The 19,573-nt window shown below is 35.0% G+C and overlaps 1 protein-coding gene across 1 annotated transcript; it reads right to left on the reverse strand.

Annotated features, from left to right (window-relative positions):
* Positions 1-3,786: 3,786 nt before the first annotated feature.
* On the reverse strand, positions 3,787-16,495 carry LOC311292160 (GTPase IMAP family member 8-like). Its single transcript, XM_084411733.1, has 3 exons — positions 16,279-16,495; positions 8,074-8,721; positions 3,787-7,940 (listed from the first exon to the last, which is right to left on the reverse strand). Exons 1-3 carry the CDS (start codon positions 16,301-16,303, stop codon positions 6,994-6,996), a joined length of 1,620 nt encoding a protein of 539 aa, XP_084267859.1. The 5' UTR covers positions 16,304-16,495; the 3' UTR covers positions 3,787-6,993.
* Between the last annotated feature and the right edge of the window lie 3,078 nt (positions 16,496-19,573).

Below are 19,573 nucleotides of genomic sequence, written 5' to 3' on the forward strand. Positions count from 1 at the left end.
GTTTTCCTGTGGAAGATTCCTGGACATTATTCTCCTTACTATTTTTTTAGTACAGTCTGCAAAAGGTCCTTGACTGGTAGTTGAGAGCAAGAATGATCACGAGACATTCAGCACAAATGAACCGAGAAACAGCAAGAGTTTGTTCAATAAACTTTATTAATTCTGTCAGTAATAATCTCCCACAGATGCTGAACACACTTATTCCACTAATGCCGAGTTCACACTGAACGATTTTAGGCCCGATTTTCGCTCGCAGACAAATGTCAGAAATCACAGGCAAATTGGTGCTCGCTCAAGCGTGACAATCTCGCAGTGTGAAAGACGCGATCTGAGAGAATCGCAGACGAGTTGTCAACGCCCGTGAGATATTTGGCATGGTAACTATCTGGACCTGATTCACAATCCTGCTGTGAATGTGTTCTGACTGAAAACAACATCGCCAATGACCTACAGCCAATGAGAGCGCAAGATACAGGGCATATTAGATACAATATATCTATCTTTTAATATATATATTTACAATTATATCAAATAGAAACAAAGCACAAACATTTGTTTGACCAGCAGAACATTGAAAAATTATTTATTTACCCCCAACTCTCTTAGCAGAACACACAAACTTTGCTCCCCTCGTCTCCCCAACCATTTCCTCCTGCATAATGTTTTTCTTTTTCTCCTTTTCGCTGCAAATCAGCGCACAGACGATTTGGATAGAAAGTTTCTTGCAGGCTATCATTTTTAATAACAATTTCAGTCTTGTGCGAGAACTGCGGTCTCACGCATGCGTGATCTCGCATTATTTCCTTATCACTTCTCGCATGTGTTTGGTTGTGAAACGTAGTTTGCGGACCAGACAGAAGTTCTCTGCGCTTCTTTCTTTTGTAAAGTCATGCAGTGTGAAACCCGTCACCGATCCATCATGTAGTGTGCACACATCAGCAACTGATGGTTACACTGTAAAAAAAAATCCTAATTGTACAGAAAATAACTGTGATTTTTTGACGATCATTTTCTTTAATTTTAAATTGTACTCAAAACACTGTAAAATTACAAATAATATCTGTAAAATAAAAATTCAGCTGTTATTTTAGGTATTATGACATTAATGACAAATTCCAGTAATTCACAATTTTTAAACAGAAAATGTATTGTATTTTTCATACAGTATTTTTTCTGTTTTCTTAAATTACATAAAAATGTATGTAAAATTACAAATATAATATGTAATTAAACAGTAACAAAACAGTTAAATGATAAAAATGGTCAAATGACTGTCAGCCCCCCAAAAAAACTGTACAACATCCTAATTTAAATAAACTGAAAAACATTTAAACTGTATTTCCTGAATAATCACGATCATAAACCTTCATTGTAAAAAAAATCGTAAAAAAAAATGGTCAAATGACTGGCAGCTGCGGCTGCCAAACAAAAACCATAAAATTTAAATAAAATATGCTAATTTAAATAAAGTGTAAAAAACTTTAAAATAAATTTGATGTCACCATGATTGAGATCAGTGTCTGCTTTAGTTGGACTCATGACCCTTGAGTTGTCACCTTTAGTTTTTCTCTGGTTGCTTTAACTATGTACTGAATACACATTTGTTATAGCAATGTTTGCAGGAGAAAATATCAGATGATCTTGGTCGTTTAATGATGATGTTATAATCATCGTATGATGATCTGATTCACTTATATGACAGTCAAATCTCTGAATATATTAGCTTAGATTACATAATATGTAGATGGAATTTAGCTTTATACAAAGTTAATTAATGCATAATTAATATCATAATTTTTCATATGACCCTTAAAATATTGTGGCATCAGTATTCTAACAATCTGAAATAAAAAAGAATAAAAAAATTATACAGAAAAAGTTTGAGCTGGTTCATTTTTTTTTTTGTAGTATAGAGACATCAAGAATCAACATATCAATCTGAACAATGGTGAAAATCAACAAAGCCTTTTTGTGACTTTATAGTAGTTCAGATTTTTTTTTTCATTGTCACCATTGTTGCGATTCATACGCTGATTCTTGATGTCTGAGTGAGTCTATATAATCCTGTCAAAATATTTTCTGTATAATGACTTCATAAAATCTGAGTATCACAGCACTGGAGGATCTTCTATAGCAGTTTTGTCATGCAAAATTGACAACTAATATTTAATGACTTAATCAGATATTTGGCATTAATGAAACACGACAAAACATGATGACTATTATCACTAAAAAGTGACCAGCATCATCTGATCTGAGCTTCCTACCATTACAAATATGCATCAGAGCCCACAGTTAAAGCAACCATAGACAAGTCATGTTAAAAACTAAAAGGTCAAGAGCCCAACTAAAGCAAACACTGATCTCCATCATGGTGACATCAAACTTTATTCTTTTCAATAAAACTTCAACTTCTAAACCACTGTTAATTCTCAATGAGAATGTTAGTATGAAAGAAATAAAGTCTGGATTGTAATAAGTGAAGATGCTGAGATCCTGATAGTGTTTAATGTTCTGTTGGGGTTTAAAGTGTTTCTGTATGGTGTGTTTGTGTGTCACCATTGTGTTGAAGAGTAGAGCCTGAGCTTCAGTCCAGGATGAGCAGAGAAACACTGATGATATGCTGCATGTTGCTTTATTTAACAGACAGTAACTGTGTAGTTGCTGATGCAGTGACGTATAGTCACAGCAAATCATGCATATAATTTACATTATTATTATTATTTTTATTTACTGCATGTTTTTAAGTAAAAAAATCTGAAAATAATTGTGAAATAACTGTGTTTCTGTTAAAAAAATGAATTAATTCAGATTTCTGTAAAAATATTTTGCACTTATTTAAAATTAGAATATTTTACATGAATTTTACGTTTTTTGAATGGCGGCCATTGCTGATTTGACTGTTTTTTTTAATGGGATTCTTTTACAATGAAGGTGTTTTATCATAATAATTCAGGAAATAGCTGTAAAATAACAGTGTTTTTCTGTAAAACATTTAAGGAAATTTGCACTTCATTTAAATTAGGATTTTTTACTTTATTTTTACGGTTTTTGTTTGGCAGCCGTAGCTGACAGTCATTGACCGTTTTTTAAAGATTCTATTTTTTACAGTGTACCCCAGATAGTCGTGCAGTGTGAAAAGAACAGTGACACGACTACTTTGACAATCCTGCAGTGTGAACTCGGCATTACAGTCACATGACCAGATCGATAAAGCCTGTATGAAAGCGTCTTGAAGCGAGTCGATCGTCTGAAACCCCTCCACCAGCCGGAGAAACTGAAGTGAATCAGCACAGAACCACATTCACACTAGACGCGTTTACATTACAGATTTGCACAAAACTTTTGTGATATTTTCTAAATGACGATTAAAAACTATTGCGAAATGACAGCGTTTCCATTAACCGATGTTATGCGACTAAAACTTTTTTTTTTTTTTTTCGCGATAAGTCATTTAAAAAAATCATGGCGACTGATGTTGGTAGGTTTACGAAGGCTATATCCCAGCCACCGCACTAGCCATTATTATTATGGAAGAAGACGTAGGCATGTATCCAAGCATTAATGGCAAGGACAGACTCTTATACTGTGAGCGCCACATATTTCTGGGTGTTTCTCCCTCATTTCTGCTTCAAGATCTTGATAAATTGCGCCATTTCTTTGTGGTTTAGAATCCAGTATTCCCTTGATACTTTTGTTTTTTATGAGTTTAATGAAGAACTCTGTCTCGTATTCTATCCAAACACACCGCGCCTTCTACGTCAGGTGATCTGTAAATGAGGAAAAAACGATTAGCATGACTTTAATGCATTTAAGACAGTGCTATAAGAACAAATTCAGTACAGCTAGCATTTCATTCTATTCAGACTCCTAACGAACATTTACTCACTAAACTAACTAATATAGTCATTCTTAAAATGAATTAAAAAAAATTTGCTTGACTCTTCATTGTCTGTTGATGTTCTCTGCATTTTGCGTGACTTTTCAATGCCGACTCCCCCATGGCGTCCAATTTGATGTTCTTCTTGCACATTGTACATCTTCTTCTTCATTCTTGCATCCTTGCATTCCTGCATCTGCTGTGACTTTCAGTAACCAGTTCTTATATAGATCGATACTGAGCCAAAAAATCATTCATTTGGCACTTCCCTGGCATTGGGCCTGATAATTAGCTCTGCGTTATAGGTTCATGCAGGGCCGCGCATCAATTTTTTTTCATTAGCGCTGTTTCATTCTGTCTTTGACTGGTGCTATTTCAAAAAAAATTCCTATATGCACTTTCAACTAAACAACATTTATTTCAAATTTAATTCAAGCACTTTTAAGGACCTGTATTTGTTTTCAAGGACTTTCCAGGCCTTGAATACATGTGTCTGAAATTCAAGAACTTTCAAGAATCGTGGGAACCCTGCTCACAGTTCTGAGAAAAAAAAGTCAGATTTGCGAGTTATAAAGCCAGAATCGTGAGATTTTTTCAATCCATGGCAGAATAGCTTCCATACACTTACAGTTTTTCTCAGTCGCTCTGGTGCATTTCTCAGATCAGAAATGAAATTCTCAAAACTACCTATTCACCCTCCACATTATCTAGTCACTTGTGCACATCATAAAAGCAGTTTCTCGTTCTTTTGAACAAGTTGCCATTGCTTTGGTACATTCATGCAATTGATTATGCACAATTGTCTGCGGTTTCCTACATTATCAGTTGCTAACGCCATGTTGCTCAAAATGTATTCTCTGTGCAATAGTCTTACCCCTCAAAACATTAGTTCATCATATAAGTCATTAAATGCAAAATGGTTGATCTAGTTGTCATAAATTGTCAAGCATATTTTCTACACATTTCTATTAGACTTTTTGTGCCATGAATTGATGAACTGTGCAGGTGAATCTTGACTTTCACTGATGAAGAGAATGTAGATCAACCAATGAGAAACCAGTTCTCTGAAACAGCTCAAAGTTGCATCTCATGAACCTTCAGTTGGCAAGCATATATACAGTGCCTACCAATTGGTCTTTCCTGTGTTTGCCTTTCTAATGTTGTATTTTCGCCTTTGTGCCCCTTTCTTTTTCTTTTCTATATAACATTGTAAGTTTCTTTTTTCAGACCACTAGTAAAAGTGTAACTGTGAATCCAAACCAGTCTCTTTCAATCAATAACAATTTGTACTTTTGAAATGGATATATGGCATACAGAAGAAGCGCAGCTTTGTACATTTCTGTCATCCAAACTGTTGCCATAGTTTACATCAGGTAATACTAACAGAGAGCAGTGTTTTATTGACAACATGACTAAGCATTTTGACTATCTTATCCGTACACAATGACACAAGGACTTGTCATTCTGATGGCACTGACATGTTCATTGATATTTACTTTTGAGAGATGAACTAAAGATTTTGAGCAAGAGACTGGCTTTTGCAGGTAATCCATGGTGTTTTGCTATTTGTACGAATTGTTTTGAGAAATGCACTTACTGTTTTGCAAATGTCGAGGATGATTCGAGAAATGTACCAAAGCGACTGAGAAAAACTGTAAGCAGGGCCGGCGATTGCTATAGGCGAACTAGGCGGTTGCCTAGGGCGACAAATGTGTTGGGGGCGCGGACGGACTCTAGTGTCGCCCTATCTACTTCCCATATTAATCATAAAATTAGAACGAAACGCGAAATAAAACATGTTTATTAAACATGATCAAAGGGCGCCCCCTCAACCACACGTTTAATTACTTGTCAACCTGATTATTAGATTGAATGTATGATTTTTGTCGACCATTTCTGGATTGGCGGGGGGCGGGAGGGTTGCGTTACGTTACGTTAAAGTGCTCAGCTGCTGGCGCGTTGATCGAAAATGAAGCGGTCTAAACCTCTGGTGCACAGGGACGAAAACAGAGAAAGGAAGAAGATAAAAAATAAAGCTCAGTATAGAGTAAGTCTTCTCATCTTAGCTATTAAGGTGTCCAATGAAATACATTTACTTAGTATTGTAGCCTACATCACCTAATATTGGACTTTTCATTGCTGTCACTAAGCTATAGTTTGCTAGCTATAGTTACTTTGAAGGTGAATAGAAATGGCAGAAACAACTGTTAATATTTTATTATTTGAGATAGAACTAAAAGAACTTAAATATTTTAATTTTGTAGTGGTAGGCTACATACATTATCCATAATAGCACATTTGTTTGTAGAAGGTATAGTTAAACCAGTTTAATGGTCATAATTTGCTTAAATTAATCCAATTTGGTAAATATCCTTGAACATTCTTTGTAGAATTTGTGTATAAACAATTTACAGTTGATTCTTCAAGTCATAATTTGCTTGTTGAAGTGTTGGAGTGACTATTAGAGCATTTTTGTTTGTTCATCAATGAACATTCTTTGTAGCATTTTTGTATGTGCAATTTATTAGAGTGTATCATTTAAGTAATATTTTGCTTGTTGAAGTGTTGGAGTGACTACAGGTGAAACTCGAAAAATTTGAATATCGTGCAAAAGTTCATTGATTTCAATTATTCAACTTATAAGGTGAAACTAATATATTATATAGACTCATTACATGCAAAGTGAGATATTTCAAGACTTTGTTATGGCTTACAGCTTATGACATATCAATTCATATCAATTCTAATTTTCTGTGATTTTGAATTTGGGGTTTTCATAAGCTGTAAGCCATAATCATCAAAATTATAACAAATAAAGGCTTGACACTTATCAATTTTCTTATTTCTTATTAAGAGCGGGGGGGGGGGGGGGGGGGGGGCTGGGGGGGGATGCGCAAAAACTCAATCTTGCCTAGGGCAACCAAAGGGCTAGAGCCGGCCCTGACTGTAAGTACATGGAATGTGTAAAATACATTAGCCTCATCAAATGCTATCAATAAAGAAAACAATATAATACAAAATTCTAAACAACATTTTAAACAGTTTTATGAAAAATGTTCAACAGTTTACTGGAGCCCCAATAAGCTTGTATATTTGATGATTATGGAGTTTTCTCAATGAATTACACACATATCCTGTTTTAGTAGTTTCCCCATGGCCTTGATTACAGCCTCCAGAGGACCTCCACCAGGAATGTGTGTCGACGCTCTCTTCGATAGAAGAGCAACAGCGATTACGCATATTTCAGCAACAATGAACTTCAGAGCGTCACGTCGACACTCATCTGCCAAACGACAGTATAATTTTTTCCATTCTGTTGGATTGGTTATTTTGTGCTCCTGTTTGTATTGCTCCACTTTTTCACGCAGGTTCCTTCTCTGAATCTCCTGAATGTGCTTCTCTGTTTCATCAAACATGTCATTGGTGAAGTGCGTCCCTCCATTTTCTTCCACCATCTTCGCTATTTTACTGAGCAGATCTTTGATCTGTGGGAAACTGGCAGAGTTGTTGTCCAGAAAGAAGAATCGGTTTCCACAACTCTCTACAAGTTTTTTGAGATCTGGATCACTTTCCTGTAGAAACTGCTCAATGGTTTTATTTTCTTTCTCCAGCTGATCTTTGTGAGTGAAGAGGATCATGGTGTATTTGAGTATGTGTTCTCCAAATGCTTCTTTGAGTTTCTCCACTGTTTTTTTATTCTCCTCAGTGAAACGACCCACTTTAATCACAATAATGAAAGTGTGCGGTCCAGGAGAAGCGAACGTTACACATTTAACCATTTCGTTTATAACTTCCTTCTCACTGAGTTCAGTATCATAAAGTCCAGGTGTGTCGATCACGGAGATCTCTTTACCAAACCTCACCATAGTCTCTAAACTGCACTGTTTCGTCTGAGAGATTGAGCTTGTGGAGGATTCAAACACGTTTCTGCCGATGATGGTGTTTCCAGTGGCGCTTTTCCCAGATCCAGTTTTTCCCAGCAGAACCAGCCTGATCTGGTCTTTCCTCTCAGGAATCACATCAGTCTCAACTGGATCTTCAGCTGGAAACTCTCCTGAAACTACAACAGAAACATCAAATAACATAAATGTGATATTGAATTAAAATCCAACTGCATTTATGATCAGTTACATTTACATTTAATGAATAACTTGCATGTATTTAGGGACTTGATTTATAACAAATCATCTTACAGTTAATATCAGGAGGATCCATGCTGCTTCTTCTTCTTCTTATGATAACATTCCCTCCATTCTTCATCATCATTCCTTCAATCTCCTGCAGGAGTTCTTGTATCTGACTGTCTGACTCTCTCTTGTTATTGAAAAGGTGAAAGTTTCCTCCACATTCAGTGACCAGTCGCTGGAGATCTGCATGATCTTGGTGTTTTAGATGCTCATCAATGGACTCACCCAGATCATCCAGTTCATCTTTGTGTGTGAACAGAATCATGATGTAATTCTGAACTTCAGAACCAAATAAACATTTAATAAAATCCAGGATCTCTTCCTCATTTTGCACAGGTTCCTCTAGAGGAACAGTGAGCAGAACTGCACTGAGACCTTCTGAACATAGTTTGATCAGCTTCTCTTTCAGTTCCTCCAGCTTCTCTTCAGACAGATCTGGATCCAGTAGATCTGGAGAATTAATCACATGCACCTGCTTCTCTCCGATCTGAGTTACTTCATCACAAACTTCAGCTTCATGTTTCTTCTTACGTTTTTGGACTTTAAACTTTCTTTCTCCCAGTATAGTGTTTCCTGATGAGCTTTTTCCAGAACCATTTCTGCCCATCAGAAGAATCCGGATCACATCTGGACTGGAGATGATCGCCGACAGCTCTGTAAGAGACAGACCTTATGTAAAGTATGATTGTAAAAAATAAGGTCAAGTAAAAATTAAGATTCAAGTGCATTGACATTATGACATTATATATAAGTTTAAGACCTATTTTACAGTCACATTTGACGTTCCATCGAACGACTGATGCATAGCAATCCATTCCCCCGGACAAACGTATAAATGAACTAAATTAATAACTTTTTTACAACAAAAATAAACCATCACTGAACTTACTTAAGCTGGAATATGATGCTATTTTCTCACAGCAAAAACTCCAGTGTTAAACGTACACTATGTAATTTTTTTCTCCACTAGGGGTCGCTAACCTCTTACAATTACAAAGGCATAGTTTGATGACGCAACATTTGCTAAGAATTATGGATCTTGTCGTCAACGTCAAGCCGACCGATCTAATAATGTTTATGGATGAGTGAATACATCGATGTTTTTATCATGACTGTGATATGAAGCAGTTCGGGATTGCTAAGAGACAGCTATCAGCTCCACACGCGACGCGAGTCACGCGGATATAAAAGGAATATGGACATTTCATTCTACCGAACTACACGCAAGTGCAGAATTACTACTCACAGGTCAGTTTATTAGACAAATTAAACTTGTGAGGTAACGCAGCGCTGTTTCACTTGGTCTAACATTACACTGTCACACTGTTATTCTATGTGCTAGTTTGTCTGTAGCAGTAAGCTACACTGTAAAAAATAATTCTGTGGCTTAGTAAATATTACAGAAATTTTTAACTTTATTAACTTAATAAAATCTCTGAATATCGTTTATTTGATTGTTTGAGTTAAACATACCAAAATAATTGAGTAAAAATCCAACAGTTAATTTTATCTAAAATTTACAGATATATTTAAGTTTTTTTCAATAAAATGATTTAGTATTTGACTAACCAATTATTTCTTTATAATATACTTAATATATTTGTGAAATTTCTATCGAAATATTCGAGAATGTTGAATTAAACTGATCTGTTTCAAGAAACAAAAAAATTACTTAATTCAAATCAATATTATTAATATATTTAACACACTCTTAAAATTGAGTAAGTTTACTCAATTAAAACAACGCACCCCTCCCCCGCCCTCTGACCTGAGGACAGCTCGATGGTTGGTTGAGTGAGCGCGCGCTGTTTGAACTGTCCAGTCTCCAGACAACAGCTCTCTTCTCAGCGTCGCAGATTTGGTGCATTTCCTCTGTGAAATTCAGGTTGGTGTATGTTTTATTTTATCTATAAAATCTTTACTGTGCATATTTAATGCAAAACAACATACAGAGGCGTAATTTGACACCTAAACGAGAGTCGCGCCTGTCTTTTTGCGTGATTGAAACGCTTTGCATAAACACACGACTTCATTCCTAATGATGATGAATATAATTATTATCATTTTGATGATAAAATGTCCTCAGAACTGTCACTGTTTGTTTATTGGCAGGTTGTGTCAGCCGCTCGCAGTATCTTTCGGCTGTGACTGAGTGAAACGCAGGACGGCGGTATGAAGTTCGAAGTTCACCCGCAGAGGCGAGTCCGTCTCCGGCGCGAGGACCAGTGCAGATTCGGTGGATATTGGATAACAGACTGGTTGATTACACTTGAATTAGGCTACCTGAATGTTTAAATATTTCATTTTTACTTGTTAAATAAGTTTAACCCTCTGGGGACCAAAAACGCGCCCGCGCGTTTTGCTCGTTTTTTTTTTAGCAATGAAAAATAAACACAAAATGCTCTGTTAATTTTGATCTTTCATTTTCGTGTAATACATCAATCGATCCTGTTCAGTTTCTATTTTTTTTCTGTATACTCACAATAAAAATAAAGTGTTTTGCTTTTTGACAAATAAAGAAAAACTAACATGATGCGATTTCTGCCTTCTCTCTGTCAGTAAACTCCCATTTGAAACGCGTTCGAAAATGATCTATAACTCCGCGAAAATTCAGTCAAACAGGCAAACAGACCCACGGGCATAAAGCTTGAGATCGCAGCTTTTAAATGAAGTAATTTATATAAAAAACAAATATTATCAGCTTCTGTAATCTGTATAAAAAGAGAGCGACTCCAGTCGAGCTCATTACGAGATGATTCACAGTAATTTGACCACGCCCCGGAGAGCGCGTGCTATTCAAACGCAAATTCTGAGAACCATTTCAGTCTGTGAAACGCCCACATCAGTGTAAACAAAGAGGCATAATATAGCCTACCTTATGGAGAAAATTTTCCGTGCTGATATGAGGAGCAGATCCCGCTGAGGAGTGAGGTAGGCTAAGTTATCCTTTCTCAAGTGTTAATGTGGAATAACGTTATGGAATAACGTTAGTGTAGGCCTATGTAAACAAAAAGATGAATCGCGTTTCTATAATATGAATCGCGTTTCTGTGAGATGAATGAAGGGTACATATTTGTAAAGACTGTTTTGCCTAAATATGAATCGCGTTTCTGTGAGATGAATGAAGGGTACATATTTGTAAAGACTGTTTAGCCTAAATATGAATCGCGTTTCTGTGAGATGAATGAAGGGTACATATTTGTAAAGACTGTTTAGCCTAAATATGAATCGCGTTTCTGTGAGATGAATGAAGGGTACATATTTGTAAAGACTGCACAGCAAAAACTCCAGTGTTAAATTAACACTCATGGGAGTGTATATGAGTCCACACTCAAGAGTGTAAAGTGTTAAAATATGAGTGTTAAATTAACACTCAAGAGTGTTAAAGTTAATGAGCTAATTAAGTGATTAGTTTAGTGATGATTGATCATTATTGAAGACACCTGATGTTAACAAGCAGAATCACTGAAGGAGAAAATCACAAATTGTAAGTTACCATTATGGTGATCAGTGTTTGCTTTAGTCGGGCTCTTGACACTTATACACTTATTTAAATTTTGTTTGGCTGTTGTATCTTATAACTGCCAGTTGAACAAAGAAAAAAAGTGATCTGATGGTGTTGGTTATATTATGACAATCATCATTTGAAAATGATCACTGAACTCATTAAGATCCTTATTTCTGACTTAGATTTATGTTGTTGATTACAGCATAACTGTGAATCTGCATAAATATCCAGAATTTTAGATATAATACAAAGGATTTCTTAAAAGTTGTTTTGAAAAAAAAAAATATTACTTTTAGGCACACACAGATGTCAAGATTCAGTCTATGCATCTCAACAATGGTGACGAGCATAATATTCAATGAGGAAAAGTAAATTACATAGACAATTCAGATCATAATTTATTCATATCGCAATGCATGATGGGAGCCATTAATGAGTTGTGATTGGTGGTATCCACTGCAACATGCTTTATTATTGTCACCATTGTTGAGATTCACAGGCTGATTATTGATGTCTGTTTTTCTAAATAAATTCATTCGAAAGTCTTTTGATCAGAACAATGATTATGAAATATTTTTGGATTATATGAAAAATACTGAAAATCATGTGCTGTAGAATCACAGAGCTGCTGTAATTAACAAGGTAAGCCATCTCATAAGTTTTGTTTTACGGATCACAACATGATTATGTCAAAACATAACCAACACCATCAGATCACATTGTCTCTTTGTTCATTTAACTGTTATAAATCAATAACAGCAGACAAGCAAAATTTAATGTAAACATATAAGTGTCAAGAGTCCAACTAAAGCAAACACCCATCACCTTAATGGTAACTTACAATTAGTGATTTCCTCCTTCAGTGATTCTGCTTGTTAACATCAGGTGTCTTCAATAATGCTCAATCATCACTAAACTAATCACTTAATTATCTCATTAACTTTAACACTCTTGAGTGTTAATTTAACACTCATATTTTAACACTTTACACTTTTGAGTGTGGACTCATATACACTCCCAGGAGTGTTAATTTAACACTGGAGTTTTTGCTGTGTGTTTAGCCTAAATATGAATCGCGCGTCTGTGTGTGAAAGAATAAACTGCTTTGCTATAGCCTACTGAGATGAGTAAAAATCGACTGAAATATGTTGAAATAAAATGTATTTGTATAAGCAACGTATTAAACTGCAAATTAACATTTATAGGCTATGCCCTAATATTTCATAAAAACAACGTTACAGTCAGGCGAAGTATGAAAGACAACATTTTGTTGACTAGATTTGGGTACAGTTTTTACTGTAGAATATACTGTCACATCAAATAAGCTTTTCTGCTCATATATATAAAATACTATTTTGTCAAAAATAAAGTCATAGACTAAGATGTTCCAATGTTGGCTATATTCAAACTAATGAATACATATGATAAAATGTAGGCCTATAATCTTTTTTTTTTTTTTTTTTTACAAAGAAAGAGTACTTTTTTGCAGAAATATTGCTGAAATTGTAATTATTGTTGTAATTGTAACCTTTTTAATAAAATAGCAAAACATATTTACTAGATAGATGTAAGCAAAATCTTAAATGGTCAATATAAGTCTTCTTCAAAATATATATTTTGTCCTTGCATTGTGGCTCAGTCAGTGTCACACCTGAATGAATGGCTAATTATGCAGAGTCATTATGCAGAGTGGGTGGGACTAAGGTGTAAACTACTCCTCCCCCTCGCATATTGGCTTTCTAAGCAAAACCTGTTTTACACCATTTAAATCAATGTATTTTTTTTTGTGAACGATAAAGCAAGACTATTTTCACATAAGTTTGAAGCTAGAACTCGAAGAGAAAACATCCATTAGTCAAAAGTCTTGTGGGCACATATTTTGTATGAGTTTTGTGGTCTTATTTCAGCAACTTTCATTTTTATTTTTTTAAATAACCACGCATAAACATTATTCTCTTAAAAATACAAACATCTACATACATGTTGCTCGCATATTATGGTAGGCCTGTTTGTGCTATATGGAGTGAATTTACACCTTTGCCATTAACATGTTTATAAATAACTGAAAAAAGCACAAATGTCAGAGCATGTCAGAACATCTCAAGGGCCCCAAAAACAGCTTGGTCCCCAGAGGGTTAAATGCAGGCAAATACATGTTAAAAACAGTCTAAAATGTGCTGTATTGCTGTACTCATTGAAAATAAAGGCCAATGTCATGTATACTGCTGGTTGTCTGGAGTACTATTTTACAAAGGTTTAGAGAAAATAAAAAAAATAATATTACTCATTAATAAAAACAGTTAATATTACTCATAAAATATTGTTTTTTAAATGTTTAAATGTTAAATTATTTCTACTCAATTTTATTTGTTAATGTACCAGATGCAGTTACTCAGATTTACTTAATTTTTGTACTTGCATTTACTCAATTCATACAGTATATTTCATTGATTTCACAGCTTTAAAATTTACTAAATTTTTTTGAGTGTAAAAATGTTTCACCAATAAAATTGAGTAAATAATAGTTAAACTTTTTACAGTGTAGATCAACATTAGAATAACATAGATCATATTCTAACATTTTATCATTGTTGAACTATAAAACATTGATTCGTTTTATGTAAATGTGCTCACCTGTTTAATAAAGTACATGTAGGAGTGGTCGAAGTCTCGGACGTGGAGCTCTCGTTTATATACTGTCTATGGGAGCTCTCGGCATCTCGAAAACACCGCGCTGATATTGATTCTCGTTTTAGTTCCCCATTTTTTATTCAAAGTCTGCTTGCCATGGTCCATAATGTTTGAACGAAACAACAACAGCATGCAAATAGACATTGTGAACTACACAGTTGTCCACGTCTGTTGCCTTGGTTACTATCAGAGGACTCTGGTTACTATGACAGTACGAGCGGAAAACCAGGGAGAAGGTGGATATGACGCCATTGACAGCAACAAAACGGAAATAAATCAACGTGACGTGTCTTCGAATTAAATTACAAATTTCTCCTGGTTTGAAAGTTGTTGGAAACAGTCGGGATAATGTAAGTACACAACTAAAAAAAAATATATAATGATTTTTGCTATTTTTAAAGCAAAAAAGTTACATATTGTACCTTTAAATGAACTCTCCTGGGAGTTTATTTGGCTCCAGACTCAAGAGTGTTAAAATATGAGTGTTAAATTAACAGTTAAAGTTAATAAGCTAATTAAGTGATTAATTTGATTGATGATTTATCATAATTGAAGACACCTGATCTTAACAAGCAGAGTCACTGAAGGAGAAAAAATATTTTTTGAAGCCACCATTATGGTGATTAGTGTTTGCTTTAGTTGGGCTCTTGACCATTAAACTGTTAACATTAGATTAAGTTTGTCTGCTGTAATGAGTTATAACTGCCAGAAGATGTTGATCATAATTTGACTTGAATCACAAAACTCATTTAGAGAGTTAGGTTTACTTTGTTGATTACAGCAGGCCTGTGATTCTATAGCAAATGATATTCAGCATTTTCGGTATAAGCAAAAATATTTCTTAAAAGTTGTAATGATCAAAAGCCTAAAAACATTATTTTATTTAGACACACTGACATCAATAATCAGCCTGTGAATCTCAAAAATGGTGACAATAATAAAGCATGTTGCAGTGGCTGCCACCAATCAAAACTCATTCATGGCTCCCATCATGCATTGCGGTATGAATAAATTATGATCTGAATTGTCTTAGTAATTTCCTTTCCCTAATTTAATATTCTGTTTGTCACCATTGTTGAGATTCATACATTGATTCTTGATGTCTGTGTGTGCCTAAAATATTATTATTAACTTTTTTTATCAGAACAATTTTTTTAGAAATTCTTTGGCTTTTATTGAAAATTCAGTATATTATGCAGTAGTAATCAACGATATACGTTTAAGTCAGAGATTAGGCTCTAAATGAGTTCAGTGACTCAGGTCAAATGATGATTAGGTCAAAACATAACCGACACCACATGATCACCTTTTCTCTTTGTTCATCTGGATGTTATAACTGAGTTACAAAAGCCAAACAAAATCTAAAGTAAAAAAATGAAAGGGTCAAGAGTCCAACTAAAGCAAACACTGATCACCATAATGGTGACTTGAAATTGTGATTTTTTTTTTTTTCCTCCTTCAGTGATTCAGCTTGTTAATATCAGGTATCTTCAATAATGGTCAATCATCACTTAATTATTCACTTAATTATCTCATTAACTTTAACACTGATTCAGTGTTAAGTTAACACTCTTGAGTGTGGAGTCAAATAAACTCCCAGGAGAATTCAATTTAACACTGGAGTTTTTGCAGTATAGAAACAAATTCTGTTGCATTATTTTCCTGTTATCACTGTAAAGCTGCTTTGAAACAATCTGTATTGTAAAAAGCACTATATAAATAAAGGTGACTATTACATTTTGAAAATGTAAAACTATTTTCTTGTGCACTACAAATACTGCCCCCCCACCACATACATACACACACACACACACACACACACGCACACACACACACACTTAAACAGAACTATAATGTGAATCTCTCCCACTAAAGTTACAGTTCCCAAACTTTTATTTAGAGTAAACCTAAAGTCAATTGCAAGCCAAAATGAACTGCTTAGAGTTAAATATTCCCCCCATCTAAACTAAACTATCCCTAATGTACACACAGCGTATCAGACGGTCTCTTACCAGAAGCTGCTGGAGCCGTCGCCATCTTCCCTGGATCTGACCGATCACAAGTCCATGAAAACACTTCACAGGAAACAAATGCGATTCACATCATAAAAACATCTTGATATATATTTGAAATGGTTTATAGTACCATCATATCTGTGTAAAACACATCTTGCTGTTCAGCTTGAGCTTCATTTCTGTTCTGCTCCTCCCTGTTGCAGTTACATCCTCTTCCTGTTGTTTTCCTGTGGAAGATTCCTGGACATTATTCTCCTTACTATTTTTTTAGTACAGTCTGCAAAAGGTCCTTGACTGGTAGTTGAGAGCAAGAATGATCACGAGACATTCAGCACAAATGAACCGAGAAACAGCAAGAGTTTGTTCAATAAACTTTATTAATTCTGTCAGTAATAATCTCCCACAGATGCTGAACACACTTATTCCACTAATGCCGAGTTCACACTGAACGATTTTAGGCCAGATTTTCGCTCGCAGACAAATGTCAGAAATCACAGGCAAATTGGTGCTCGCTCAAGCGTGACAATCTCGCAGTGTGAAAGACGCGATTTGAGAGAATCGCAGACGAGTTGTCAACGCCCCTGAGGTATTTGGCATGGTAACTATCTGGACCTGATTCAAAATGTGTGTTCTGACTGAAAACGACATCGCCAATGACCTACAGCCAATGAGAGCGCAAGAAGCAGGGCATATTAGATACAATATATCTATCTTTTAATATATATATATTTACAATTATATCAAATAGAAACAAAGCACAAACATTTGTTTGACCAGCAGAACATTGAAAAATTATTTATTTACCCCCAACTCTCTTAGCAGAACACACAAACTTTGCTCCCCTCGTCTCCCCAACCATTTCCTCCTGCATAATGTTTTTCTTTTTCTCCTTTTCGCTGCAAATTAGCGCACAGACGATTTGGATAGCAAGCTTCTTGCAGGCTATCATTTTTAATAACAATTTCAATCTCGTGCGAGAACTGCGGTCTCACGCAGGCGTAATCTCGCATTATTTCCTTTTCACTTCTCGCGTGTGTTTGGTTGTGAAACGTAGTTTGCGGACCAGACAGAAGTTCTCTGCGCTTCTTTCTTTTGTAAAGTCATGCAGTGTGAAACCCGTCGCCGATCCATCGTGCAGTGTGCACACATCAGCAACTGAATGTTACCCCAGATAGTCGTGCAGTGTGAAAAGAACAGTGACCCGACTACTTTGACAATCCTGCAGTGTGAACTCGGCATTACAGTCACATGACCAGATCGATAAAGCCTGTATGAAAGCGTCTTGAAGCGAGTTGATCGTCTGAAACCCCTCCACCAGCCGGAGAAACTGAAGTGAATCAGCACAGAACCACATTCACACTAGACGCGTTTACATTACAGATTTGCGCAAAACTTTTGCAATATTTTCTAAATGACGATAAAAAACTATTGCAAAATGACGGTGTTTCCATTAACTTACTGATGTTATGCGACTAACACATATTTTTTTCCTCTCGCGATAAGTCATAAAAAATCATGGCGACTGATGTTGGTAGGTTTACGAAGGCTATATCCCAGCCACCGCACTAGCCATTATTATTAATGGAAGGAGACGTAGGCGTGTATCCAAGCATTAATGGCAAGGACAGACTCTTATACTGGGAGCGGCACATATGAGTGTTTCTGGGTGTTTCTCCCTCATTTCTGCTTCAAGATCTTGATTCTAGCATTTCTTTGTTGTTTAGAATCCAGTAATTCTGTGATACTTTTGTCTTTATGAGTTTAATGAAGAACTCTGTCTCGTATTCTGTCCAAACACACCACACACCAATGAGCAAAAACTGTTTCCTGTGCAGTTTTGCAAAATATTCCTTTGTCGAATTGCCTGAGAAAAAAACGCCTCATGCGAGCGTAAAATAATTTGCGATATATGGGAGTTTTTGAAAGACATGTTTCCATTGGCCGTATTTTAAATTCGCAATTTCAATTTGTGAAATTTGAAAGGTAATGTAAACGCGGCTTCTGACATCAAGAGTTTTTCTGGCAATGCAGCTCTGATCTGAGGTCAGATCATTAACGCTCGTCAGTTTCACAGCGTCCACACAGACAATGGGCTAAATGTACTTCGCAGAATCTCCTGGAAGGCTTCGGCCGTGTGCAGCACCTGAAACACACAGAGACTCACAAGTACAACACATTCGTACTGTAGTTCACACATGAAAAAACATGTACACTGTAGAACAATCAATAAATTGGTAGCTAATTATTATTAAGGCTTATTGATTGATAATTTAACAGGAAAAAATATACAAGTCTGTTTAAACTGGAACACTGGAACACAATCTGAGTTTATCTTATTCACTGATGAACATCATCTGAAGCTCTGCTGACACCTACTGGCTCCATCTACACACTACAGCCCATAAATTACACTGATTTTGTCCAATAAAAACTTTAATATGAATGAATAAAGTGCATTACATCTAATTTTAGATTGATTAGTTAGATTATGTTACCAATTTAATTTAAAATGAGTAAATTCAGACTGTATATGTTTTCATATATTTGAGTAAATAGATTTTTTGTAACTATTTAAAATAGTTTTTTTTTTTTAAGGTTAGATATTTTTATCAATTGAATTTAAAACGAGCATATTAAGACTATATTTTTTCAAATATTTTAATAAATTGATAATGAAAACATTTAGATTTGGAAAAATATATTTAAAAATGTTTCAGTTTTTGAGTAACTGGTTAATCTTAATTTATTTTAAATTGGATACGCTCAGACCGTACATGTTTTCATATATTTGAGTAAATTGCCAAACTTTTTATTTAAAAAAAAATTTGTTTTAGTTTTTGATTAGCTATTCAATTTTGTTACTAATTTAATTTAAATAAAGTAAGTTTAGACTGTAAATGTTTTCAAATATTTGAATAAAGTGAGAAACAAGTTGTTGTTTTTAGGATATTTAAAAAAAAAATTGCTGAATGATTGCTCCATGATGTTGCAAAAATTAATAACTATGAGAATTACAAAGTTCTTGAAATGCATTTTTCTTTATTTTCCGCTGATCAGTGATTAATTTTTTCTTTTGTTGAGACAGGAGAGCGAGTTTGACAGAAAGGAGACATAATGAGTCAGACTCTTCCTGTTGTGAATTAGGTCAGACTGCATCTTCAGGTTAAAGTTTAACAAAATGCATTCAAAATTAAATAGCATTGACACATAATGCTAGAAAACCTTGGATCACACCCAAACACAAATATTGCTATATTAAAAAAGACACTAAAAAGACAGACTTTACAGAGAC

Source organism: Rutilus rutilus, assembly GCF_951802725.1.
Source record: "Rutilus rutilus genome assembly, chromosome: 1".
In the NCBI taxonomy this organism is placed as follows: Eukaryota; Metazoa; Chordata; class Actinopteri; order Cypriniformes; family Leuciscidae; genus Rutilus; species Rutilus rutilus.

What these genes read in the sequence shown, in the direction of transcription:
- LOC311292160 (XM_084411733.1), bottom strand. Translation starts at nt 16,303, where the DNA reads ATGGCGACGGCTCCAGCAGCTTCTG. An exon ending in GACGGCTCCAGCAGCTTCTG is followed by an intron (nt 8,722 to 16,278) that starts GTAAGAGACCGT and finishes TGTCTCTTACAG; the next exon opens with AGCTGTCGGCGATCATCTCC. An exon ending in GGATCCTCCTGATATTAACT is followed by an intron (nt 7,941 to 8,073) that starts GTAAGATGATTT and finishes TTTCTGTTGTAG; the next exon opens with TTTCAGGAGAGTTTCCAGCT.